Consider the following 27,363-nt stretch of genomic DNA (forward strand, 5'->3'; position numbering starts at 1 on the left):
AGTACCATGCTGTTTTGATTACCACAGCTTTGTAGTATATTTTTGGGTCAGGGAGTGAGATGCCGCCCACTCCACTCTTCTTGTGCAGAACTGCTTTGGCAATACGGGGTCTTTTATGATTCCAGACAAACTTTATGATTGTCTTTCCTAGATCTGTGAAGAATGTGTCTGGTACTTTGATTGGCATTGCATTAAATAGGTAGATTAATTTGGGTAAAATTGCCATTTTGATTATATTAATTCTTTCTTCCAATCCAGGAACATGGGATGTCCTTCCACTTTTTTGTGTCATTTTCAATTTCTTTTTTTATCTTCTCATAGTTTTCCTTGTGGAGGTCTTTAACTTCTTTGGTTAGATTTATCCCTAAGTATCTTATACTTTTTGTGGCTATGGTAAATGGAAAAACTTTTTTCAGTTCTATCTCAGTCTGCCTGTTGTTCGTATATTCCTCAGTTTTATATCTTCCTATAACCTCCCAAACTGAGCCACCCAATATAAAAGCAATTCTAAAATACTTTAGTATGGCATGAGTCTGTTTTATTCCAAGGCAAGAAATTTTTAGGGCTAGGACACATTCAGTTGATAAGGAGGATCATATAGCTGGGCATGATGTTGGATCACTAGTATTTTACAATGAAATTGCTTTAACTTCTTTTAATTGAGGCGGCATTATGTATGTTGTCTCATTTTGCATTAGGTGACTAATTGCATGTTAGACCTGATGGGGAGAGAAAGTAAAATAATAACAATGTGTGTATGTCTGAACTAGAGCTGATTATTTCAAATATTAAAATCATACCCTTTAAAAATCAACTTTGAGTCATTTCACATTGTAATAATTTAATAAAGTATATAAAATAATTGAGAACAACAATAATGGTACATTAACATAAAATCTAGCTGCATAAAACAGTATGTCTCAAGTCCCACTCTATAGCAACAAACCAATTGAAAGTGGTAGGCTTCACAGTGTCCTAAAAATTAATAAACTGGAGTAGTACTCTACCAGACGGGGACAGGGAGGGTATGCCAAAGATCAGGTTTTCATCTCAGGAACAACAGCCAGACCCAGACTGGTAGTAAGACCCTTGAACCATCCCTGTACCCAATCTATTAATTGTGATAGGTCTTGACTAAGTTAGTGACCCTTTCACCTCTGTATGTTTCTTCATCTGGACCTTAGGTTAACACCGCGCTGTGACCAGCATAAAAAATGAGTTGGTAAGCTTTGAGAAGGTCAAATGCTAAATAATAATGGCCAAATTATATTATTTTCCTAAGTTGAAAATGATTATTTTCTGAGTCCATAAAATTTGGTCTGATATTAAAGAGGCAGGCCCAGCCAGTATATTACACTGGTTTAAGGGAAAGCTGCAAAAAATGCCCAGGCTCTGTAAGAGATCGTGTACATGATTAATGCTGAGGCCACTGCCAACAGGAAAAAGAGGGACTCCCACAGTCAGAGAGTGCGATTGTATTTACAGTACATTGGCTTTGATTAATGTGCGCACTTGGAAAAGGAATGTGTAGAGGCGAAAAAAGACCTGTTTTCAAATGTTGGTGCTGAGTACAGATTTCCTGTTAATCCTGAGAAGGTGTCAATGAATAATGACTTACAGGCTTTTCTTGGAGGGAAGCAGAAGGCACTGCAGGGGTAACTTTCCCATGTACGAGGGGAGAAACAAACGGCCTTCCTTGTGCGTCCTCATTACTCAATGAATCTGGAGAGTCACCACTGACAAGTTTATTCCATATTTCATGGTTTCAATAACCAGTTGCTTTCAAGAGGATTCTTAAATGATTTGAGCTGTAATGGTGTTCCCAAGTGACTACTTTAAATATGCAGTGGGTATAGTAACTTACTGTCATGAAAACATCCCCTAGATTTTTCAAACCTGGTGGGTCCTAAAGAAGAAAAGAGCACATAAAATAACGGACTGAAAAACATCCCCATCTCTCTCAAAATAGAACTCCTTCCTTCTCACCTCATGCCAGAGTCTGCTGCATTTTCAGGAAGTTGTGTAGTTTGTATGAAGCACCAGGAGGAGGAAACAGCAGATTAAATTAAGGTGAGGTACATGTGTCTCCCCAAGGAACTCTGGTTTTCAAATCATCTCCACATTTCTCCAGGCCACTCCTTTTGGTATAAATTGTTAAGTACTAAGAGTCTTCAAAAAGTTCATGGAAAATATGTAATTAAGAAAAATATAAGAAAAAATTGTACATGGATTTAGACTTTTTTTGGTACTAAAATGAACTTGTGTTTTAATTTCATTTTTCCAATAAAATTTCTGAAGTCCCATTGTAAAGGAAAATACAGATAGCATACTATGAAGGATCTAGAACGTAAGCCTTTTACTAGCAGACTTAGGTATTGGAATAATAAAGGTCATACTCAAAAAATAAATAAATAAAGGACTAACAATCTGGAGAAACAAGCACCAGAGGACTGTCCCTGTGTCCCAGCTGATTTGACCTAAATTCAGGAAAACTATCGCTTCCTTAGAGGATCCAACTCTGACTCTTTGGTGACTCTCAAGGACTCTGGTAGGTTCAAAAATAATGGCTCTTCAAGACATCTACTTCCTAATTCCCAGAATCTGTGACATTACATGGCAAAAGAAACTTTGTGGATGTATTGTATCAAGGATTGTGAGATGGGAGGATTATCCTGGGTTATCTGAGTGGGTCCAGTGATGCCACAGGTATCCTTACAAGAGGAAGCAGAAAAACAAAAAGGAAGGCCATGGAAGTCATGATAGAAGCAGGGATTATAGTGATGGAGGAAGGAACCATGAGTCAAGGAATACAGATAGCCACTAGAAACCTAAAAAGGCTTTGTAAGAGAGCATGAACAGGCGTAATGCTGAGGCCACTGCCAAGAAGAAGAAGGACTCTCATAGTCAGAGAGTGCGATGGTGTTTACAGTACATTGGCTTACATTAGTGTGGATTCTCCCCTCAGAGCCTAAAGAAGGAGCCAGCTCGACGACCACCTCAACTTTAGCCTGGTAGACTTCTGATCTCCAGAAATGTAAAGTAATAAATTTGTATTATTTATACCTTAATTGGAGGTAATTTGTTACTGCAGCACTGGGAAACCAATACAAAGGAATTATGTGAAGAAAAATTAGGGGAACAATAGATACAATAGTAACCCCAGTCATATCTTATAGGGGGAGCAGTAAGAATCAGAATGCATGCAACTACCAACTGTCCTTTTCCCTTCAGATCAATGCAGAAATTCCCTTGCCATTGGAAATATTGTATGAAAATATTTCTTAAATTTCTGTGACCTTTAGGTGTGAAATTAAAACAGCTTATTAGTCAAAATATGGGAAGTCACTAGAAAAAAACTTCTATCTATATAATACAATTTTTACTACTGCTAAAATACCCAATTTTTTAAACTTTTTATCAGTGTACATCTTTACGGCTTGCAACATGGTTTTTCCCAGCATGCATGATGTGCATGTCAATCAAGTCAAAATATTTTACTATATACATTAACATTAATGGCTTTGTTCTTAGTTCTAGAGAATGTGTGATGTTCGATCTTGGGCACCCACAATGATTTTTATGTCACTATAATTCAGCAGTTCAGTGGGGGAGAAATATAATTTTCTCTTAGATGTATCTACTTTTGGGCCCAAGTAGAATAGGGGAGCAAAGGAAAAACAGAAAGTTAAATGTCAAATTGCTGATTAAAGAAATTCAACCAAAGGAGAGGCTACTTTATAGTCCTTGGGATTGGTTCAGACAGAGAATTATGCTTTAGGATCCCACTGAGAACAAGCTGCTGTTCTTGTGCATTTCCTTGCAATACATGAAACATCCTCTAGATTCAGAGGTAGCTACTGAATTTGAGTGCTTTAGGATTCACACTGATGTCTTACTGTGATGATGCTCTCACCACGTGATTTATTTTTGACTAGCTCCAAAAGTACTCATGACTTGAACATCTGGCTCTTTAATTTAAACATAAGGCTTATGTCCATACACAGGTGAAAAGCTATGGGCTGTTGGCTTCGTAAGACTCTTCTCGTTCACAGGACAATGATAAATATATTTTAGATGGAGAGTGGGCGTGTGAGTCAGCACAAGCTGTGACGTGCACACTGATGTAAATTGCAGTTCCTCCAGGTGTGAGGTGTGAAAACTGCACAACTCTGCCACAGTGCTGGGCATGAGAAGTGAATGAGAACATTACAAAATCATAATAGTGCCTGGAACATAGAAAACCCACAATAAAATTTGTTATCATGCATACTTTCCGTACAAATTTACCCAGAACAATAGTAAAATATTCACACTTGGGAAGAAATAGAAAATATTGTGTGTTTTATTGAAGACAGAAATAAAAATGCCTGGCAACCTGACCTCTATTTTGCAAAAAATCTTAACAACAAATAAACCTTGCTAAGGAAATCCCGATTATAATTCTTATTTTTGCTTTTTCCTACATGGTTAGTGTTCTTTGGTCCTCCACGAAATCCTTCTTTAAATTCTATAGTCTGTTCAGGATTTGATTCAACACTAACAGGTAAAGGGTACATAGGGGAATTTGAGCGCTCAAATAGAGAACAATATTTGTTTCTTTCTCTCTCTTTTTTTTTTTTTTTTAGAAAACTAATTTGTAAATTTGAAGAAGGGAATCCGTGCTCCCTATGCACACAACAACAACAACAACAACAACAACAACAACAAGAGATATATACATAACAACAACAAAAGCAATACTGATAATAATTTAACTAGAAGTATCTCCTGGGCTAATTTTCATAAATATCTTTGAAATAAGTCTTATATTGTTTCATAAATAAATACAATGTTAAACATGAAAGATTATCATGCACAAAGCAGAACTTTTGTAATTTTTGTTTTTAATGACAGGCCAACTACATCGTGACGATTTTAAAATAAGAAATAGAACTGGTGTTATGCCCAAGTAGAACTCATGTCTTATTTTAGCTATATTGGTGAAAGACTATGATTCTTTTCCACTTTTTCCCATCTAGTTGGTTATATCTAAGTTTTTCTTTCACAAGAAACACAACTTTTTAATGCTAAAATAAAAATAAATAAATAAACATTGGATTTTAGCACTCCTGGGAGCATTTGCAGAAGCAATACTATAAATTCCCAAAACTCTGCTTTCTGTTATTTCTGGGCTCAAATAGAATGCATTTCCTATTCTTATTTGCAGTTATATCAGTTTGTATGTCTAATTCTGGAATGTGGTTGCTAGTGACGTCTGTTAATTCCCATCATGACCCCTAAGCTTCCCATGAGATCCTCTTATTCTTTTTCATTGCTAGATCTCTAAATGCAATGGATCGAGCAGAGGGCTCTGAAACCTTAGGAGGTAGGAGCTCTTGAAGATAGAAGGCACCTGGATTCTTAAATAATGATGTGATATATAATCCATCATCCCACAATCCACCTTACCTGATGTGAAAGAGGAATAAATAGTGTTAACAATTGCGATGTTTTCAGGTCTTATATAGAAAGTTATAGCAGTTAAGCTACTCTGCATAATATGGAAAAAAGGGCAAAAATAAGAATAGAACACATACAAATAGACAAACACGTATTTTAGACAAATAATTTCTTTTTCAGAGAACAATGTCTTCTTCAGACTTGAAACCCTCAAATTCCTTATAATAATAATTACTCAAATACATTATTAGTTGATTATCTATTAGCTTGTTTTCCAACAATTGAGAATGACACTGTATAAAAGAAAGTAATATGCATAAGGGAGAAAGTTTCCTAAGTAAATCGTGTGTTTCAATAGCAGAGCAGTGCGTCCCTGCTAGTGTAGCACCTCCCTGCCTCTCTTCATTCGTGATTGCTTCCATGATAATGCCATTTATTTCTTTGCATTGAATATAGAATTATGACTAAGAGAATACTGATAGTGTGCTTAGAGAACTAAATTATTTTATAAAGTTATGTTACTATAAAGATACTGCTAATTGTAAAGAAACTTTGTATAAGGGGTTAAAGAACAACTTTGACCAATATCAACTATACTGACAGTCACATACATGCCCAGAGTATATATGTGTATGTGTTACACACACACACACACAGAAATGTATATATATGTGTGTATTTTCTCAGTATAAGGATGTTAAGAACAAGGTTCTACAGAATAATATTGTCAGCAGTTGCAAGAGGGATCTCAGTGTAATTAGTTTAGTTGATATCTGGCAAGTACTATCATTTTTAACTAAAATAAGGTATTTTTTTCCCTTTTATTTGAAAATGTACAAGGAGAAGAAAAACATTATAACATTTGATGAGCACCTCTTATGTGTCAGATACCGTGTGAAAGATCAGATTGTGTCTTCTTTAGCATGTGACAGATACTGCAATCATTAGTTTAAAGAAAATAAAAAACTAAAACCAGCAAATTAGTAGTAGTACCAGGATGTAGAAAAAAATGTGTATGTTCTCGTCCATATTAATTTCACTCTACTTTATTGCAGCGATAAATTTGAATGTTAAAAATAATTATGTCTAAAGCTAAGACTCACACATGAAAGTTCCATTTCTTATATGATAAATAAACATCAAAGTGCAGTCTCTTGCCTAGCATGTGGAAGGGCTGAGTTTGAGTGTAGGTTTGCAATGCAGGTTCGGGGAGAGGGAGTAAACGTAATGGGGATAAGAAAAACAGGTCATAACACTTAAAGAAAGAAAGTCTGGTACTATCGAGTACTGGGACCAATTCAACCATCTGTCATGACCTTAAAATCCTATGCATTATACATTTTTCATTTTGCAGGGACATACATTTAGATTGTATTCCTTATGGCTGTTGTTTATGAGCAAATCAATGTTTGAGGACACTCCAACTACCCACTACCTAGATCTAACCCTGGTCTTTGCCCCCCATTGCATTCATGGTAACTCCTATAGATAGCTGAAGAGAACTTCCAATATTTTAATTGAATGTGTTTATGGGAGGTAGTATAGCATCACTGTTAAAAGCAAACTCTGTAGCCAGATTGCCTGAGTTCACATTTCATTTCCAATAATTACTTGCTCCTTAATTTGTTCAAGGTATATTTAATGTCCTGGGTTAGTCTCACAGACTAGTGGTTAAAAGAGCTGGATACCACTTGACTGATCAAGGTTTGAATAACATGCCAGGTGCACATGTGTACATCCCAGATCCCAGGATGGAGAACTGTATGAGAAGGGATCACTCTATGACTATGCCCTTTTTAGGGGAGTACTTCCATCATATGTCTGTCTGTCAATCGATTTCTGGTGAGTGCACATTTCCTCTGGCAATTGAAAAAAAAAGAGATATATTTAATGTCTCTGTTCCACAGTTTTCAACTCTACAAATAAGGATGACAATTATAAACTCAGAATTATTATACTGATAAAAATTAGTATGTGTATGATGTGTATGGAATGGTACCTAGCACATAGACAATGTTAAATGTGTTAGCTTTTATTATGTAAATATATATATATAATATACACATACACTCTTATTGTTTTCATCTAATAAGTGCACTACAATGTCATGGGACTTATTCTATATAAATATCAAATGAAAAAAGATTAAGGGGAAGGTTTTTGGTAATGATAAGGGGAGTAATACTATGTCATCAAAGATTTAGGGGCTATAAACTGCAGATGATGTAATTAAGCTTTCAGTTCTCGTTTCATTTCATAGATATTCTTCATTCCTAAAACAACAACATGAGTTTGTACATCCATTTGATATTTTTGTTTATAATGTGAAACCCTAGTAAATTCAGCTATTACTGATAACGTCCCACCTTTTTTTAATTTCTTATTCTAATCAAAAGAGAAACAGGGGAGAGGTCTGAATGCCGAAATGGGATGAGCTCAGAAAGAGGAATGAGTCAAAAATAGGGCAGTACAGATATGGCTGGCAGGTTTATGTTAAACCAATGAGTTAAGTTTCAAAGTGATCTCTCAGAAATTCAGCTAAATATGATTTTCGTGTCATTACCATCACTGGGTGATTGTAGCCTTTCCCATTACACTTTCTCACCTATAATTGTAATTATTATTATTTTTTAAATGGACAGGTAAAGTTTTATGTATTTGTCATATATAATGTGGTGTTTTGGAATACACACACACTTAGTGGAATGTCCAAGTTAACATGCACTACCCCACATAGTTGATATTTGACAGGCCCTTTACTTCAGAGCTCCATTTGCCCTCCTTTCTGGGAGATAGACTATTACAGCCCCTTTTAAATAAAGATTTCTAGCTTCTGGTTTCTTTAAAATGTTTCCAATCTCTATCCCTTCCTTCTCTGAGAATCTTTCTCCAGAGGATCCAACTCAATGATTTAATATACAATTTTCTGACAGGAGATCCTAGAACCCATTATGAAAATGAAGGCAGAAAACAACCTTTGAATGTATTTCCCAATTTAAGAAACCTTCATTACGTAGCACATCTCAGGCTGAGAATGTAGAAAAAAAAAATTAGAGTCTCAGTAATTGTAGCTTCTTCTGGAAGCTTGGCATGATATGGAATCATTTATAAAATGTGTATTCTGTTTGGCACTCAGTAGGAAGCTTGCCAGGCAATACATTTAATTACGAACATGGGGAAGAGAGTAATTGTGATCTGTCACAGTGTATTAACATTACTTTTAAGTTTTACATGTGTTTAAGGTAGTGATTTCTTAAAAACGTATGTATTTAAAACTAGGAACAATTTCTCTTTCATCAGCCCAGAGTTTTTATACAGGGAAATATATTATTTCAAGGGGAAGAATGCCTTAGCTGTATTTCTTAGATATAATTCTTTGTCTATTGTTTAAGTGATGGGAACCTTAGCTGTTCTCCTTAGAAACAACCTTTGTCCATTGTTTAAGACCTTGAAAATTGATGCATTGCCTTTTGGGAGCTTAGACAGCTTTATTTAAGTTTAGCTTTCTCTGGAGATGCATAGAAATAATGAAATGCAATGTCTTCCTTGAACATAACCATGTATATTATGTCTATTCCTGCCTGATATGTAGCGTAAATTTGATAAAAGCAACTCAAGTAGTGTAATGATTAATGTTGACTTTTTAAAAAATTACAAGGCAACTCAGGTCAGCAGATTCAGGGAAGTGTGATGAGAACCATCTCTGAGGCCAGGATTTGATTGTGTTCAACATGCGGTTCCATTTTACAGAAAAGCTCGCTTATGATCTTTTTGAGAGGCACCATGGGAAAAGGGCAATGCAAGGGTCTTTCTGGCATACAGGTTATAAATATTTTGGTGTCCAGGTTTTCAAATCATTTAGTATCACATGGATTCCCTCTTTGATCTTCACATATTGCTATTCTTAGTGGACAAAGATTTTCCTCATGTTATACAGATTTTCCTCTAAATCTTAACCAATTTGACATCACAGTGCCTACCCTCAAGGTCAATCCAAAGCATATATAAGACATGAACAAAGATTGTTTCACTCCCCTTTCTTCTAACTCCACTGTGTCGAGGCCTGACTGGTTTGTCTCTCCCAACATCCTTATTATTTCTCTTCTCCCTGAAGCATCAAAATAATTGCTTTAGTGAAACTTTCCTTCAGGGTACCATTTTTAGCTAGGGACAAGAACAGGAATAAAGTAGTTAAAACTCTGGCCGTCACTGTGGTGACACTTAGTGGAGAGTTAGGATATCAGGAGAGGAGTGATTTTAAATGGATGAAACAGCTTCATTCATTTAGGTAGCTATTTTGGGGGGAAAGAAGAGTTTAAATTAAAAAAAAAAAAACTCATCTTATCCAGTCCAATTGCATACATCTCACATTTTTAAAGGGCGGAACTTCTGGGAAAAAAGAAGTCTAGATATGGAAATCTTTGACTACCATTTCATAGTAGTGTGCCAAAGCCAGTACCACTTTTTTCTGTAGAAATACTGCTCTTGTATTAAGTGGCCAATCATGCAAGAAACAAGTGGAGAGTAGCTTCAAAAATATAAAAGTGTACTTCTTTCTTTTCTCTTGCAAAATCCTGAAATCAGTCCAACTTTTATTCTATGACATTAGGGGCAATTAATGTGTCAAAATAACAAAACAACTTTGTCATATTTTTTAAAAATTATTTATTTTAAAAAATTTGCCAGACAGTGTATGTGCTGTCTGAAGAGAGAGAGAAAGAGAGAAAGCAACCACCATGAGGAATGGCCAGCCACACTCCCTTCTCCTGCGTTTCTTCTTCCTTTCAGGATTTTGAGCACACATATGCACATGCCCAGCATGTTTCTCGAGCTGCTGAGACCAGGACTCAAACCATGGTTGGCCATGGAGGATCTAGCTGCCTAACCACCAGCCCAGTTGTAAACTGACCCCAAAAATTACATTTTTGAATTGTTTGTTTAAAGCAATATTTGGAGCACTTGGAGAAATTAAAGTATAAAATTCTTACACTACTTCCGTACCCAATGCTAATGTTATCACTGAGGAAACTGAGTACAGAGTGTTAGTTTATTCAACAAATACTTAACTAGTAATAAATGAACTGTTTTGAGAAACAGTCCAAAGTAGTGTTCTGCTTCATACTCAGTTACTATAGTACACTGATTGTTTTTTTCCTCTTCAAAATAGAAACTGCTTAAGTGCCAGTAAACAGATTTGGGGAGAATAGAGGGGTCAAAAATAAAATGTAAAGGATACGTGAATGGTGTTTTTATGCCTTACTGACTTTCTGGGACTTGCTGTGTTTAGATTCCCAAGCTTTACCTACAGACCAGTCTCTCCCTTTTTCTCATGCCCAAATCATGATGTTAAATAGCAGGAGTGAGGATTGAGAAGACAAGATCAAGGGGCTGTAAGATCAGGTCAGATCACCCAGGCCATCACTCCTTCTAGCTAGAGTGTTCTCCTGGCTAAGCCAAGGTATGTGAATGGAGTACCTACTGTGTAGCAGCTGATGTTAACACACATTTTTTTTTTCAAAATAAGTCTGGATTATTTGAGATGAACAGAGAGCATGGCATTTCAGTATTTCTTATGAATTCTCTTCAGGCCCAAATTCATTTTTGTCTAGAAGAAAAGTTTATGCATTTCAGAGTAATGTCAACAATTTCCTTTGAAGTGATACTAGAATAAATGCATTTGCTTAGGTAAGAAGGCTTCAGATATCGCTTCTTTGAAGCTGGAAAGACCACTACGGGGCCAGCTGGGAGAAGAATTTCTGTTATGCTCTAATGTTAAAATCCTGGATTGCACATTTCTCCAGTCTGGACTTTCTTTGTTTGAATTAGTTGTGGATGGGAGATAATGTACTAAAAGTAAAAAGCAATTAACTGAAAGTCTGTACAAAAAAATTAAAAAGAGAAAGATAAAAATAGTCCTGCTGATCAGAAAGCACTGTTAGATGTATACAATGTTCAAAATATTGTTTCTTCCCAGAATGAGGAACATGCCTTTGCCTTGAGGTATCTCAGTTCACCAAGGGTAACTCTAATATGAGTTTCACTGTAAGAAAAAAAACATCTGAGATTGACTGGAGTTCATCTTCTTTCCAAAGTAGTTGAATTTTAGCTTAATAGACCTCCATTTAAAAAAATCCATTTACTATTGCAGTAATTGGGGCTGTCCAAAACCAAAGTATGTAAAATCAATGACCAGTAGTACGTGGGATGAGAATCTTCTATAAATGAATACATGTTATTAGATAGGTAGCTAGATATAGATAAAAACTTTTCTTTATGAACTACTGTAGCTAACATGTATTTTTTTTTTTAATGTTTAGGGGTAAAGGACCATTAAAACATACAACTGATGTGATCTATGCAGCTAAAATGATATCTGAATCAGGTTCACGGATGGATATCCTTGCTAGGCAGATTGCTAATCAGGTGAGTTATTTACAAATAGAAGTGGTAAAAGTTCATGCCAATTACTGTCTGTCATTCCAACATTAATTGGAGGAAAGATGAATTTTTGCTCTATTTGATCAGCTATTTCTTTAATTATTTTAATTTTATGACACTATCAATGTACAAGTAGGGGACACTTTAATTCTAAGGACTCTTAATACATTGGGGGACAGAGATTTTTTATCTTTGAGTATGTTTATACTCAAATCATTTTAAATATTAGCTTTTTTTTTACTTCAAATATAAGTAAAAATTTGAATTGGCTTATGATAACCAAACTGAGCTTATTTCCTTGATACTCTCTCTTTATATTTTCATTTGCTCTTAAAAAAAAAAATCAATGTTTTAAAATTCTGTTATGGGGCTGGCCCCAGAGCATAGTGGTTAAAGAAGCTAGAACCTACCTGGCTGATTGTGGTTCAAATCCCAGTCCTGGCGGCTTGAAAAATACACTGTGCACATGTGCTTGAATGCCCTAAGTCTCAACAGGATGGGAAGGCAGAGTAGAAGAGATCATAGCATGATGACATCCCACTAGGAGGGACATGAGCGGAGGTGGTTTCTCCCTCTCTGTCTTTCTCTATTGAGCACATATGCCCTCTGAAAATTAAAAAATACTACAAAATTTTATTATGTTAGCTTTTCTGTATCAACAATGTAGTCTACCAATCTTTGTAAAGTTGAAAGGCAAATGAGTAAAATGCTAAAATTAAGCTGTAACATGATATGTATATATATATACACACACACACGCACACACACACACATAAACACTTTTGTTTCGTTTCCTTAGATTTCTCCCATCTCTATTCCAATTTTCTAACCAGCAACTACATTATCAGAATTACCTTATGCCTCACTTTAATTGAAATACCTGTTAGTTCCATTAGTTAATGTATTGAGGCAGTCCATTAATATTTAAGACTGGGGTATAATGTTACTTCACAGCTTTTCTGCTGTATTCAACTTCAAAATACACTTTTATTTCCCTTTGAAACTCTTCTTTTTGACTTTGAAACTATTCCATGTTATATCTTGCTTACATACTTAGAAACTTCATCAGATTGCTTCTTACTGTGCTTACTATGATTCATTCTTTCAATGTTCCGTTTTTAGAATGTTAAGCACTCTCTTCTATAAGATTCTACTTTTGTGGATAAGGACTAATAATAGCAGGGAAAATATTTTAAAACATTCCTTGAGTAACGTATTTTTTAGTATCTTGATACCTTAAGAATTATACAGATTGATTAATCATATTTTTAGTATTATAGCTTAAAACAAACTCTATCTCAATAACAGACAAGATTTCTTAGTCTAAATAAATGACTAAAGTTCAAACATGCCATGGTTTATTTTAGAATTTTGTTATATTCTCTTTTATGTTAGTAAATATAAATGTAATAAGTGATACCATAATACATTAGATAAACTTATAAAACTAATAAATGTTAAATACTGGATGTTTATTACCGTTGTTCTTCTGTTTATTTTGGAACATACTATTTTCAAAGTTCAAAAATTTGTGTCACATTTAAGCTATATATTGACATTCTTTTTTTTTTTTAAGAGAGATTTTTGCTTTAGGGCATATGAACTTGCTGGAGAGACACAGAGACTGAAAGTGAGAAGTCACTCTTTGGGGGATGGCCACACCACAGTTCCCTCTTTTCTGTTCTCCTTTTGGGATTCTGAGCATGCACATGCACTTGGCATGAGTTTCAATCTGCTGGGTCAGGTCTCAAACCACCGTTGGCCAAATGGATGTCTAGCACCTTAACCACCACACCACTTGCTGGCCCTGACATTCTTTTTTAATTGACTCAGATCACCTTGCAGTAGAAACTTTCATATCTAGTTCTATTAAATTATACCTTGTTTGTAAACATTATTAATATTATGTGGGAAAAGTAAGCATATTGTCTCAATTCCATATAGCTTTGACATTTTAAAAGAAACTTAAAGACACAGTCACTGACTGATGAAGAGTCACAGATGACTTGCTTTGGCCTTTTCTGCTTCGTATGGTGGAGTAGTTTCAAATGAACTTCTTTTGTTCTGAACAAACAGAGTTTTAAAAAATTACAACTGAGAATAAAGAAACTGACTCATTATTGTAATGACTACCTGTGGAAATTGTTTATGCATGGGCTTCTAATATTGTTTGATAGCTTAACAGAAAGATTTTAGACAGAAAATAATATCTGTAGTTATGAAATAAAGCTAAGTAACTATCAAATAATATGATTTCAGTGTCTAGGTACATATGATATAAAAAAATCCGCTAACATATTAGTTGCTTTTGATTTTGATTAGTCTGAGTTCCAAAACAATTTAACAATTTTTATGAAGCTTTCTAGTCTGTTTGTTTGATGGAGTATGGGAAGGTTAAACATCAATGTCCAATTCTACCCAGTATAGACTTGAATGTGTGTGTGTGTGTGTGTGTCTGTGTGTGTGTGTGTGATATAATATTACAACAATTTAGCGTTATACGTAAAATTCATATATAGAGAGAATAGAATGAAATCAAATTAGCTGATTCTGCTTTCCTAGATTTTCCTTACTATTCCCCTCACTCTTCCTCTCGGTCATGTTCTCTTGACCATGGATTTATTGTGTATATACCATGTAAAGTTCACTATTCTTTCACTGCCATGGGCTACATAGGAAGAGATGAACTAAAACCATTTGCTCATACATCCAGAACCCTCATGGCAGCTCGCTTGTCTCAGTCAAACATTTCTTGGATTCCAGAATTGTCTCAAGATAGTATGGTACCTTCAGTGTTCCCCTTCAAGATTATGTTTCTTTAAGTAAGCCCAATAGTAGTCTGGTACACATTTTGACTCTGTTAGACAGTATCTTCCTAAAAGACAGGATATTGTTAGCTATCACAATTCTTAAATAGCTTGCTTATGAATAAATAGAATGTCATGTTAGAGAAGTAGAATACAAATCCAAGAAGCTAGACACCTGGTACACATTTCTTTCTGTTCCTTCACTTTACACTGTAATTTATCCTATTAGCAGATATTCTAAACTAGGTAAATGAATACCTCATAAATTAGGAATAATACACAGAAAGATATTTTTAATTAGTTACAGAATCAATATAGCTCAAATAGGGAGAAGATTAATAGGAGGCAAAATAAAATTAACATCTGCCAAAGTGTTTCACACAAACAGAGAAAAATGTAAGCTTTATGACCTCTGGGTCATATGTCTATAAACTGATTACTCCTTCACTATAATTTTGGCAAAGCTAAGATATGAACTGGGTACTCCCACCTAATCATAATGAACATAATTAGAATGGATTTACAGTGTTATTGTATTGATAGCTAATACTAATTCAAGAAAATATGACATTTAAAAAACAAAGAATTACAAGCCAAATCAGATACAGTGCACACAATTCTGAATAAAACAACCAACAAGTGTAAATTATATTGCTATTTTAACAAAATATTATTGGTGGCTAGACTCAACTTACAGCATTGTTACACATTACTGTTGTAAGTCAAAAATGTTTATTGAAAAATGTTATGCTGAAAAAAATTTCTAAAGCATTCATTATATCTTTGTTTTTTTTTTTTTTTTTAATTCACCAGTAAGCATGTGAGCTCACTATAGAGAGGCAGAGAGAGAGAGAGAGAGAGAGAGAGAGAGAAAGAGAATCCTTTAATGGGGCATAGTCACATTGCAGTCCCTTTTCCACCATTTCTCCCTCCTCAGGATTTTGTGCATGCATATTCATGTACCCAGCATGTTTTTCAAGCTGCTAGGTCTGGGAATTGAACTATTCGGTTAGCCGTAATTGATCCAGTTACCTTAAACACCAGGCCAGGAGCCTGGTCCCATTATATCACTTACTACATATCTTTTTTCTTAAAGTTTATTTATTTTCTTCATTGAGCTAGAGAGAGGCAGATGGATAGAGAGACAGAGATACAGAGCCACCAACAGGGTCATCATGCCTCAATCCATCCACAGTCTTGGTTGGCCTTGATCATGGGCACATGCACGCTGCATTTTCAGGGATGTTCAGGACACAGATCTAAGACCTTCTCATGTAGGTCCAGTTGGAGTTACAAGAGCATTACTGCCTGGCCCCTCATTATTACGTGTTTCTTCAGGATTATAATTCACAGATTCATCTCATGACACTATGTTTATTTTGTGTGCTACGATCTACCAAAGGTTTGCTTTGAGCAGAGATGTTGATGCCTAGATTTGTTCACTAAATTGATGATTTCCCACATCATAAATGTAAATGTATAACAGGTCCTCAAGAATTAAGTAGGACCAAATAGATACTGAAATATCAATTTGTTCACATCCTTGAAACAACAGTCAATTATCTGTTTAAAATGATGCTATGTTACAATTTTGCTTTAACAGATCTTAGTCATTTTTTCACTCACTGTCTTAAATGCTTTGAGGCGGATTATATGTTCAGGTTTATTTAATGTATATAAAATACAACCTTAGGAACCAAAGAATAAAGCCTCCTAGAGTCTAGGAGAAAGGAGCTCTTTGTTGTGTAAAGGATGAGGAAAGTTTCTCCTCATAGCTGGCTGTCTTACCAAAAATTCTGAATAACCAGAATTTGCCTGAATGACTTTTCTATCATAGTTTCTACACTCTTATTCTGTGTACTTGCTGAAAAATTTTCTAACAACCCATGTAATTTTTGTGCTGACAAATTTCAGGCATCAGGTAGAGGGTAGTATTTTTGAATTGTGGTCTTTTACATAGGAGACTCATAACTTCTGAGCATTTTTCACTGAAGTAGGTCAGATCAGAACTTTTCAACTAAAGGAGAGGAGCTTTGGTGAAAATAGAGAACACCTTTATCTTTAATATTTACTTAGCCTTACAAGTATCTCTCACTCTCTGAGTGACTGAGTGTCCAAATCAAGTTGTAAGTAAAATGAATCTGAGGCAATTCTCAAACTCGAGACAATTTCAGTCTGGATAAAGACATATGGGAAGATATTAATACCATCTAAAGTTCATTCATACATCAAGATATGTCACAAATTATAGTTTTCCAAATTTGAATCTACAAATCAGCATTGCAAGTCGTGACCATATCACTGACTTAATTATCAAAGTCCCATGCGATGTTAACCATTCTTGCTTGGATACCTTTTCTATTTTGTGTTTTAGAACCTGAATTTGCCACACAGTGACCTTAACAGGCATAGCAAAAAAGGAAAACATCCAAAGTATGTTCAGATTTCTAGGTGAAGAGTGATAAATTGAGGAATGATCAAATTTAAGAGATAGGAGGCAGTCTTCAATGACAATTAATACAAAGCACAATATAGGTGTAAAGAAATCATGATAGAGGATGAGCTAGCTGAGACACTGAAATGAGATGTACAAATTCAGTAGGTCTGGGCATCTTCTGAAGATGAGACTGGCTAATGATTTGTAATTGGATTCCGTGATTAATAAGTAGTTATATTTGTATTAGTGATGGATGAAGCAAGAGCAGTGTCTGTTACTGTCAAAGATACTCAAGAACAAAAACTAAAAACACCAATAATAAATGGCTTACAAAAAAGGTCAGAAGGCTACTATAAAGCCAGGAAATGGGACCAGCGGATGGGTTAGTGTTTACATTGCTGGACTCACATGGAATTGACTGTGATTCAAGTCCCAGACCCGGCAGCTTTAAACTCTCACAGGGTTCATATGTGTGTGTGTGGCGTGTGTTCCCAAGATCACAAGAGGAGAAAGGAGGAGAAGGGATTGCACCATGACCATCCCCTCAGGGGGTGATTTCTTTATTTCTGGCTCTCCATCTCTCTGGTAAGTGCACATGTTCTTGTATCAAAATTTTCTCTTGAAAAAATAATTTTTAATTCAAAAAACCTAGGAGAAAATTTGAAAAGAATATATTTATAATCATTAAGGGAATAGACTTAAAAAAATAAAAGAAATTTGAAAAGCTGCAGAGAGATGAAATAAGGGAGGACTGGGACATGCACAATGCATTTGGTTATTGAAAGACTGTTGGTGATATCGATAAACTAATGTTCTGTGGAGTGGAGGAGTTGAAGCCAGCTTTTGGCATGCTGAGGAAATAAGGAATATGACTGAAATGTTTTTCAGAAAGCAAAGTCTTGAAAAAAAAAAAAGAATAATTACAGGGATGCTGGAGTGTTTTTGTTTTGAGTAATTTATGTTGATAGGCTCAAGGATTAGAGAGTCATTAAAAGTACAGAAAAAGATGGGATCACTGATGATCTGTGACTCCAAGTAAGATGAACTACACAATCTTCGGGCTGGATTACAGGTGAGGAAATGAGCCCTTTGGGAAGAGAAAGGTCTCGGACACTGGAGCATTTTTGCTACCACTGATTGCTTAAAATTTCTATTCTTCAAATGTACAATGACACCTAATACTTTTCATTAGCAAAGTTTGCCAGACTCACAAATTTTAAACTGATGTTCATAATTGCAAAAGTCATTGTAAATGTCTTAAAGTTTTTACTTCATATCGGCACCAAAAAACATGCTAATATTATGAAATAAAGGTCTTTAAAAGTGTTCACTTTGCTAATGTACCCTTGAAATTCAAACTGAAACGTACTGAATGTTTTTCACCTTTCCTCTCATTACTGAATGATATAATCTGTACTGGTATTAAGAATCTTACTAGAAGAGTGAAAACAGCTTTCAGGTGAGGAAACCATTTAGGCTGATAGGCCATCTGCTTACCTGTAGTAGGTATCTCTGTAGTTATAAAACTTAGATTAAAAATAAGATCCATGAATTAAACAGCTAACCAGATGTCCTAGTCAATATCTCCTATCTTAACAAGGTGAAAAATAACCAAAGTGTGCTATGATATTTTACCCCTTTGATTTGCCTAAAAGTTCCTATCAGTATTCCTTTAAGTATCATTTAAGGCAAATTTTATTTGGAAGCAAGGAGCTGAGTGCAAGAATGTTGTACATATCTAGGGCCTGAAATTTTTCTATCATCTTTTCGTAAAAATACAAAAGGTGTAAAAATAGTTATTTGACTTTAACTTAATTTTTATGTTTCATATTATAAATTGTATATATTTAGGTATGCAATATAACAATCAACAAAATTAAAAGGCAACAACATTGGAAGAAAATATTTCCATGTATCCAAGAAGGAGTCAATATCCAAAATATGCAAAGAACTTATACAACTCAATGTCAAAAGAACAACAAAAACAAACTAAAAAGGCCCAGATAATTCAATTTTAAAATGGGCAAAGGACCTGACTAGTCATTTTTCCAAAGAAGGCATACAAGTGGTCAAAAGATTTGACAAATAGTAGAAGAGAATTTCTAAAGAAGGAATGATTCATTCTCTTGTTCTGTTTCTAAGCAGCCAAACCTGACTCAGAAAGGCTGTTCAAATGTCAACAGGAAAGATTTTAATAACTTATAGCATGGGAATTTAGCAATTAGCATGTTTTTCTACTTTAGTTATAAAACTGTTGCCACTGTTCGGTATAATCAAGACTCTCATCAGTTCTGGAAATAAAGCATGAATCTGGGTCAAGCAGCTAAAGTTGAACTTCAAAAGTTCAATTTTGAGCTTTCTTCTTATTTAACTCATGCTTTTCCTTAATTGAATCAGACTCTCTAGTATGGTATAGAGAGTCTCTTGAGAGAATCTGCATGTCTTGCTTAAACTTAGGTCATAGCAGTACTGGTGATTGGTCAAGAATATATTAGTATGCAAATTTGAATTTACTAAGAATTATATAGTGGTGTGGGTCTTTAGGAAACAAATTCACAATAATCCCAATTATAACTTATAAATCAGAGTGTCAAATTAAGAAGCCAATTTATACATAAAAAAGAAACCAATTTATAAAGCAGAGTAGTGATTTATTGTTTGCTGTATATGATACAAATGACAAGAAGATTGATACTGTTCATCAACCATGGAAGTAAGAAAGTTGAACCAAATCATGCTTGAACATATTTGAACGTTACCTCTACCACTTATTAATTGGCAAATCAATTAACTTCTCTGTGCATTGGTTTCCTCCTTTGCTAAATGGGAATAAGGATAGAGCCTACTTTATAAATTATGTGATTATTAAAAGAGTTAGCATGGACGAAGCACCTAGCATAGTACATGACAAATAAAATATGGAATGACAGAGAAAGCACTACATACACATGAAAGGGATAGTGTTATCCTTGAGTCCATCCGTAAGAACTAAGAACAGATAAGAAAGTCAGTGACATCAAAGCAAAATATGTTTTGAATGAATACAAGAGGACTTCAAAAAGTTTATAGAATAACAGAATTAAAGTATAAGTTTATTTTGGTGTACAAAAAAATGAAATCTGTATGTAGCTTTTGTAGAGAATGCATTTTCCATGAGCCTTTTGAAGATTACATTTTGCTGTATAGATCATTATGCATTCCTGTGACTGAAACAAAGACAACTAAACTCATACCATTAACTCTTTCTGAAACTTAGTGTCCAAATTTGCAAGATGACAATAGTCAGTTCTAGTAAAGTAGTGCTGTGAGTACTAACACAGAATTGTGCACGTGAAGGACCTGGCACAGAATCTGGCAAAGAGGAAATGCCTGCTAAAGAGCAGCTACCTGTCAAGATAAAACAAGGAAATGACTACCTTCTCAGCAGTATAGATAATGTCTCGTCTGTAAAGTAGGGAAATGCCTGTGCCTGGGAGCTGACAAAGAACTGCGATGATATGCCTAAACTAGTTAAGCTCGCACTTGAAGCACAGAAAAATTCAATGAAAATTAGCCATGCTGAAAACTATTTGATGAGGATGTGGATTTTAATGTCTTTGTATTGACTGGTATGCATGGTATTTCTTCTGGAAAAATAAATACACCATAATACACCGTAAAGTTATACGTGATTCAATGTAATGTAAACAAGGTTATGATAATAATATTTTTTTGAAATGGGAAAATTAGCCATGGTTATTCTTCTCTTCCTTGTCCTTTTGGTCCTGGTCCTTCTCTTCCTCCTCCTTCTCATTCTCTTTTTTTTTTTTTTTTTTTTTTTTGTTTGTTTGTTTTTTTCTTCTTAAATAACTACAATGAACTCTTATGAGGAGATTTGAGGGTCACCCTAACTTTTTTAGTGAAAACTTGAGAAATGTCCAATCCCAAGATCCGTCATCTTTGTAACTAATGTCTCTCTGGCTCACTGTTGTGCATCCGCCTTTTTCTTGCCTATGTCCATGTCTATCTAGCAGATTAACAGTATTTCTGCAGAGGAATTGATTTCTTTGCTACCTATGTGGATTATTATTAAGTTCGACTCAAGAGTCTGTATTTTTATCTTGTGCACACATCTGGAGCTGAGTGGTCTGTTTCACAAAAGAGATCATCTTTTCAGGAATTTCTAACATCTACTGTAGTTATTAATTATAGATAAAGGCAGACATGCATGAAATGTTTTTTGATCATTCTATTTCATTCTCCTTAATTTGTAGTTTGGGCATTTAGAATGAGAGAATTTTAAATGCAACATTTATTTTAAGATATGTAAAATATAAAGAAAATGAAAACTACCGATTATTTCACATTTATTGATCATTTTCTTATATTTATTTCCCAGCATTAAAAAATTATTTTATTTAACTTTATTTATTTACTTATTTCAATTTGACAAGAGAGGCACAGAAAGAGAAAGTGAGAAAGCAAGCTGCCAGATCCAGGACTCAAACCACATTCGGCCATGTGGGAGTCCAGTACCCTAACCACCATGCCATCTGCGGGCCCAACTTCCCAGCATGTTTTAAAAATACTGTTACTTTGGGACCAGCAGTTAGCATAATGGCTATGTTGCTTGACTCATATGTAGTCGAACGCAGTTCAAGTCCCAGACCTGGGTGCATGTGTGTGCGTGTCCAAGATCCTGAGAGTAGAATGGGAGGGGAAGAGATTGCAGCATGGCCATCCCCGCTGGGGGGTGATTTCTTGCTTTCTGTCTCTCTGTCTCTTTCTGTCGAGTGCAGGTGCCCTGTAGCAGAAAACCTCCCTCCCCCCCCTCCCCCCCAAAAAAATAATATTGTTCCTTTGAATAGAATTTGGACTTTTAAATGTTGATTTTTTTTAACTTTCCAAAACATTTTTACACATTTTTTGAAACATTATTCTCTGGGAACTATATAATGTCCCATTGTATAGATATATATTCTTATTTAGCCTTGTCATTATTTTAGGGTATTTAGGTTATTTCCCAATTTTGCTACTATTAAGTAATTCTGCAGTGAATATCTTTTTATAAAAATCATTTGTAGGCCAGCCCATGGAATGGTGGCTAAGACAGCTGGATCCCAAATGGCCTAGTGTGATTCAGATCCTTTATTTGTGGCTTAAAAAACATTCCATGTTCATGGGTGCCCAGAATCCTGAAAGGAGGGATAGAATGAGGAGAAAGGTTTTCAGCATGATCATGCCCCATGGGGAGCACTTTCTCATTTTCCCTCTCTCCCTCTCTCTGGTGAATGGAAACACACTTTGGAGAATTTTTTTTTAAGAAATGTTCATATTTCTATGTTTGAAACTTTTTTAAAAGTGGAGTTAAGTTAGAAGTTCATTGTTGGTGTTCATGTGTGTTTCATTTTGCTAGGGAGCACATGCACTTGCCATAAAGAGACAGAGAGAGAGAGAGACAGAGAAGGAAAGTGAAAAAATAGCCCCCTTGGGGGATAGTCACTCTACAATTCCTTCTCCTGCATTTCCCCTTTATGGATTTTGGGCACACTGCACATGCAACTGGCGTGTTTTCCCAACCTGTGAGTCCAATGTGAGATTCAGCAGCCTTAACTACTATGTCAGCAACTGGCCCCAGTTAGGAGAGGTGTTAAATTCTTACTAGGTGAAGTTGGATATAACATGGCCAAAAATGTGGATTGAATCTCAGGCCCAATGACTTGACAATACTTCAGGAGTGTGTGTATGTATGCCACAAGTCCAGAAGGTAGGGAGAGATAGAGGTGAGGGGGATTGCATTGTGACCAGCCCCCAAGGGGGCTGCTTTCTCAATTTTTTATCTCTGTGCCTGTCTCTTTCTCTGCCTCTTTTAGGGAGTAAATGTGCCCATCACAAATAAGTAAAATCTACTACAATTGCATAGGAGAAAGAATACAAAGATTAAATCCTAACCAAAGATATTTACTGTGGTATGAGCCTAAAGCTGTCCATACAGGACAGTTCCTTACAGGACAGTTCCTTAAGCAAATCTGCGTGGTTTTAAAGGCTATTTTGGTAAAGAAAATTAATTTATTTCTCAAACATGCTATTTATTTCATGGTTCCAGGTAGATCTATAGCTGTCATCTAAGAAAGAATAATTCCTTTTGTTTAGAACAGCTAAAAATCTTTAATTCTGAAAGCAATATAACAATATGTTTTGTTGCAAGTTAAGAAGGCTTCTAGTCTTATAATAAAATCTGTACTTCATGTACCTTTTCATGTCTTAAAATTTATTTTTCATTTTGCCTAAGCTTAAGAAATAAGGATGAAAAAATATATATCAGAATATATATGGGATTGATTTGAGGGAGAGGGCTCCATGAGAATAAACCTGCTGCCTTACAATTACCTGCCATGCCAATAGTTATTTACTTGGAAATGCTTATTGTTTCTTTTATTTTCATTTTATCATTGGTGCATATTTAGTGTCCAGATCCATCATGCAAACAGGACTTGCTGGCCTACCTGGAACAGATTAAGTTCTACTCCCACCAACTGAAAATCTGCAGTCAAGTGAAAGCGGAGATCCAGAACCTGGGGGGAGAGCTCATCATGTCAGCTGTGAGTACCGCCTGGCACTTACCCCCTCACGGGGGAAGATGGTTGGAAAAGAGCAGCTACACCCCTGCTCCCACCACTGAAACTCTTCAGTTCAGCTTAGGGCAAACTCATTTGGAGTTTGTAAGAAAGTATATGCAGTTAAACTAGCAAGAAATCTTGCCAGGTTTTCCTAAAGAAATCTTAAGTAGATACAACTTGTTTTTATTTACTTCAGAAATAAAATAAATCAGATTTCGTAAGCTTCTTGGTTGAGGAACTTATGTTAATTTATAAAATCATATTCAGACTTCAGAAAATGTTCAGATGGAACTAGAATGGAATTCCATAATTCTTCTAAGTTTAAGGCATGTGGAATGGCAAATTAATAAAATGGTCATTTTATTGCTATTAATTGATACTCATTTTCCCTTTATTCATTTTTATAACATAGAAATTTAAATCTTGAGATTTTTTATTTCCACATGTACTTTTAGAGTGGACTATGAAAGAACATTATAGATTTATAAATTCTTTGGTTGCTCTGAGTTTTGAGCTGCTATAAAATTACCATGGTAAAAATAATGTCTAAATTTTGTGTTCATCTTTTAATAACAGTAGATTATTTCTCTGGTGTAGGTATGGTAATAAAATAATATTTGATATCTCTATTGGATTCAGTTATCAGTGACTTTGAGGAGGACATGGACCAAGATGATAAATTTAAGTTAAAGTGAAATATTATAAAAATTCTAGGAATTTATATTACTGAGGACAAGTTAAAAATATGTATTCCAGTATACTTTTTAATTTGCAATACCTAAGGCCTCTAAAGTCTGGAATCAATGAATAAGTGGTCTTAAAGAAAAGGTAGTTGCAAAACATGAGGGAAAATCAGCATCTAAAGTCGGGGAGAAGAAACTAATCCTTACTGATATCTCTTGCCTGTATTTTACCTTAATCTTCACAATAACATGCCAGATAGATCACTTACTTATTTGTTTTCTTTAATACATGATAAAATTAAATTCAGAAAGGTCACATAGCTTTTCCAAGGTCACATTTGTAAATGTCAGAGCTGGTGTTGACCTAAATGTCTGTGCTTTCTTTGTTCACGTAGACAACCTGGAATCGATGATGAAACTGAAGAGCACAAGTCAAAGTGAATAGCTCGTATAATATATTATTGGGTTGTCTGAAAAATCATCATGCATTTTTGCATAGAAAAACATAGAAAAAGAAGTCATGACTTTTCCAATGACCCATGACTTTTTCAATGACCCAATATTTTGTGGGACTTCTTTCTAATTTTCTATCCCAGTAATTGTCAAAGGAAAAAAAAAAGAGATTTAGATTCCTTGATATTCAAATTTTACAAAAACACATCCTCAAACATAATCTGTTAGTATTGATGCTCTGTCTCTTTTCCAAAAGAAAATGCATTTTGAATACAGCTCGCATGTAGTCACATACAGACAGAAATGTGTGTATGTATAAATACACACACGTATGTATACATGCTTGTATGTCTCTATATTAACAGTTATCTGTCAGTGTTCACTGGACTCCACACAGAAACCAAAACTTCTAGATGTTTAAGTCCCTTCTAAAAATGGCATAGTATGGGCCAGACTGCAATGTGGTGGGTCGGACGTTGGATCCCACGTGGCCTGCTGCACTGTTTGAGGTTTGGGTCCAGTGGCTTAAAAAACACACTAGGTCTACATTTCCAAAATCCTGAGGGAAGAAATGAAGGAGTAGATATTATAGCATGGCCATGCCCCTTGGGGGATTCTTTGTCTCTCTCTGGTGAGCACACGTGTCCTTTAGCAAATCTTTAAGATGGCATAGTATTTGCATATAAACCATGTGCATTCTCCCATATACTTAAATGATCTCCAAATTACTTATAATACCTAATACAATACCTATACAGCATTCATTTGCATTGATTAAGCATGCTACTTGCTATGTAGTAAATTCAAGTTCAGCCTTTTGCAGAGTTCCGGAATTTTTTCTGGAACTTCCAAATAATTTTAACCTGTAATTGATTGAATCTGTGGATGTGGAACAGAGGTCATACAGAGGGCCCACTGTACACACGACATATATGGGTCTGTGGTGTGTGTGTGTGTGTGTGTGCGTGTGTGTGTGTGTGTATTTATATATTCAACTCAATGAATTTTTTTGTTTTTTTATTTAAATTTATTTTACATTTATTCACTGTACATCATTATAGCATACAAAATGAGATTTTTTCATCCAGAGTACACTATATATTGGCTCAATCAAGCGCATGAACATACATGTTATTGTCAACAAATAATTTTCCATTTCTTGTTTCCAGTATGTTTTGCTTTTTTTCCCCATCCTTGATTCCCTATCTCTCACCCTCTGCCATCTCCCACTCTCATTCCACACTGTCTCTGGTATCTATGTTTGCTTTCTATACTTTTTTCCCCCCACATTCTATTGAGTCACTAAATATCTTAATTAATCTAAATATTTTCATAGCAAGCACAGCTAATATATACATTTCCATGAACACAAGTCTAACTTTAGCCATAAACCTCAGTGAGTAGAATAAACATCCTATAAAGTAGCACCTAGCTGGGGCTACATATATTACTGCAGTCACCGACTAGGTATTGTTAATGCATTTTATTTTTTAATTTCAAGAAAAACAGTTTTAGTGTTTTTTTTTTTTCCTGAAACTGTTTTTTTTTTTTAACTTAATTTACATTCAATCCCTAAGCATTATTACGGCATACAAAATGTTATTTCCCATCCAGAATATACTGCATAGTAGCTTAATCATGCTTGTTATTATCAAAAATTTTCCATTTCTAGTATTTTTTTTTAACCCCTATTTCTGACCTTCTGTCCTTTCCCACCGTCTTCTCACACTATCTCTGGTGTCTACAGTTGTCTTCCATTCCTTTCCTCTCAACACTGTATTGATCACACAATTTCTAACTACCTTAAATAGCAAGTTCACTTGGTACTATTAAGAAAACCAGTTTTAACTTAAATCAAAGAAATGCTAAGGAACTTTGCTTAAAACTTAAAGCCTAGAATCAGTTTAGTATTCTGTTCTAATGGTGGGTACATGAACCTATTGACAGCTCAAGACAGGACAAAAACTCTTAAAACTGGACAACAAAACCTAGAAGAAAAGCAGCAATATTTTAGTCAAAAGTCACAGAATTCTATTTCACCAGTTCAGACTCATGTACTTAATCTTGTGTTGTGGATCTATCTTCCTGATTGAATTCTGGGATATAATATTCAACTCTAGACTTGTCCCTATAATTAAGTTGGCCATTTTCTTAGTTTTTGAACTTTTATTTCTGTGTGACTACATTTAATTTTCCTGATATAGTAATCCCATGAGAACTTCTTGGAGATCTGGTCTGGTGCTGGTAAATTCTTTCAAGTTTCAATAATCTGACAATGTTCTTCTCTTTTCTTCCCATATGAAGGATAATCTTGCCAGGTACAGTATTCTCGGTTGCAATTGCTTTTCCCTTAACACTTTGAATATATTTTCCCATTCTTTCCTCACTCGCATTGTTTCTGATGAGAGGTCTGCTGTTAGTCTGATGGGATATCCTTTGTAGGTAACTTGCCGTTTCTCTCTTGCCAATCTTAGTATCTTGTCTTTGTCTGTGGTTTTGGTCAGTCT

General features: G+C 35.1%; 1 protein-coding gene across 1 annotated transcript in view; it reads left to right on the forward strand.

The window, feature by feature from the left end:
- LOC102477836 (catenin alpha-3-like) overlaps positions 1 to 27,363 on the forward strand; it is a 139,668-nt gene that overhangs the window by 62,676 nt on the left and 49,629 nt on the right. The window contains exons 3-4 of the mRNA XM_006161813.1: positions 11,757 to 11,862; positions 23,568 to 23,702. Of these exons, the coding sequence (XP_006161875.1) occupies positions 11,757 to 11,862; positions 23,568 to 23,702 (241 nt within the window). The remainder of the gene's footprint in view (positions 1 to 11,756; positions 11,863 to 23,567; positions 23,703 to 27,363) is intronic.

Source organism: Tupaia chinensis, unplaced genomic scaffold (assembly GCF_000334495.1).
Source record: "Tupaia chinensis unplaced genomic scaffold, TupChi_1.0 Scaffold139207_1, whole genome shotgun sequence".
In the NCBI taxonomy this organism is placed as follows: Eukaryota; Metazoa; Chordata; class Mammalia; order Scandentia; family Tupaiidae; genus Tupaia; species Tupaia belangeri.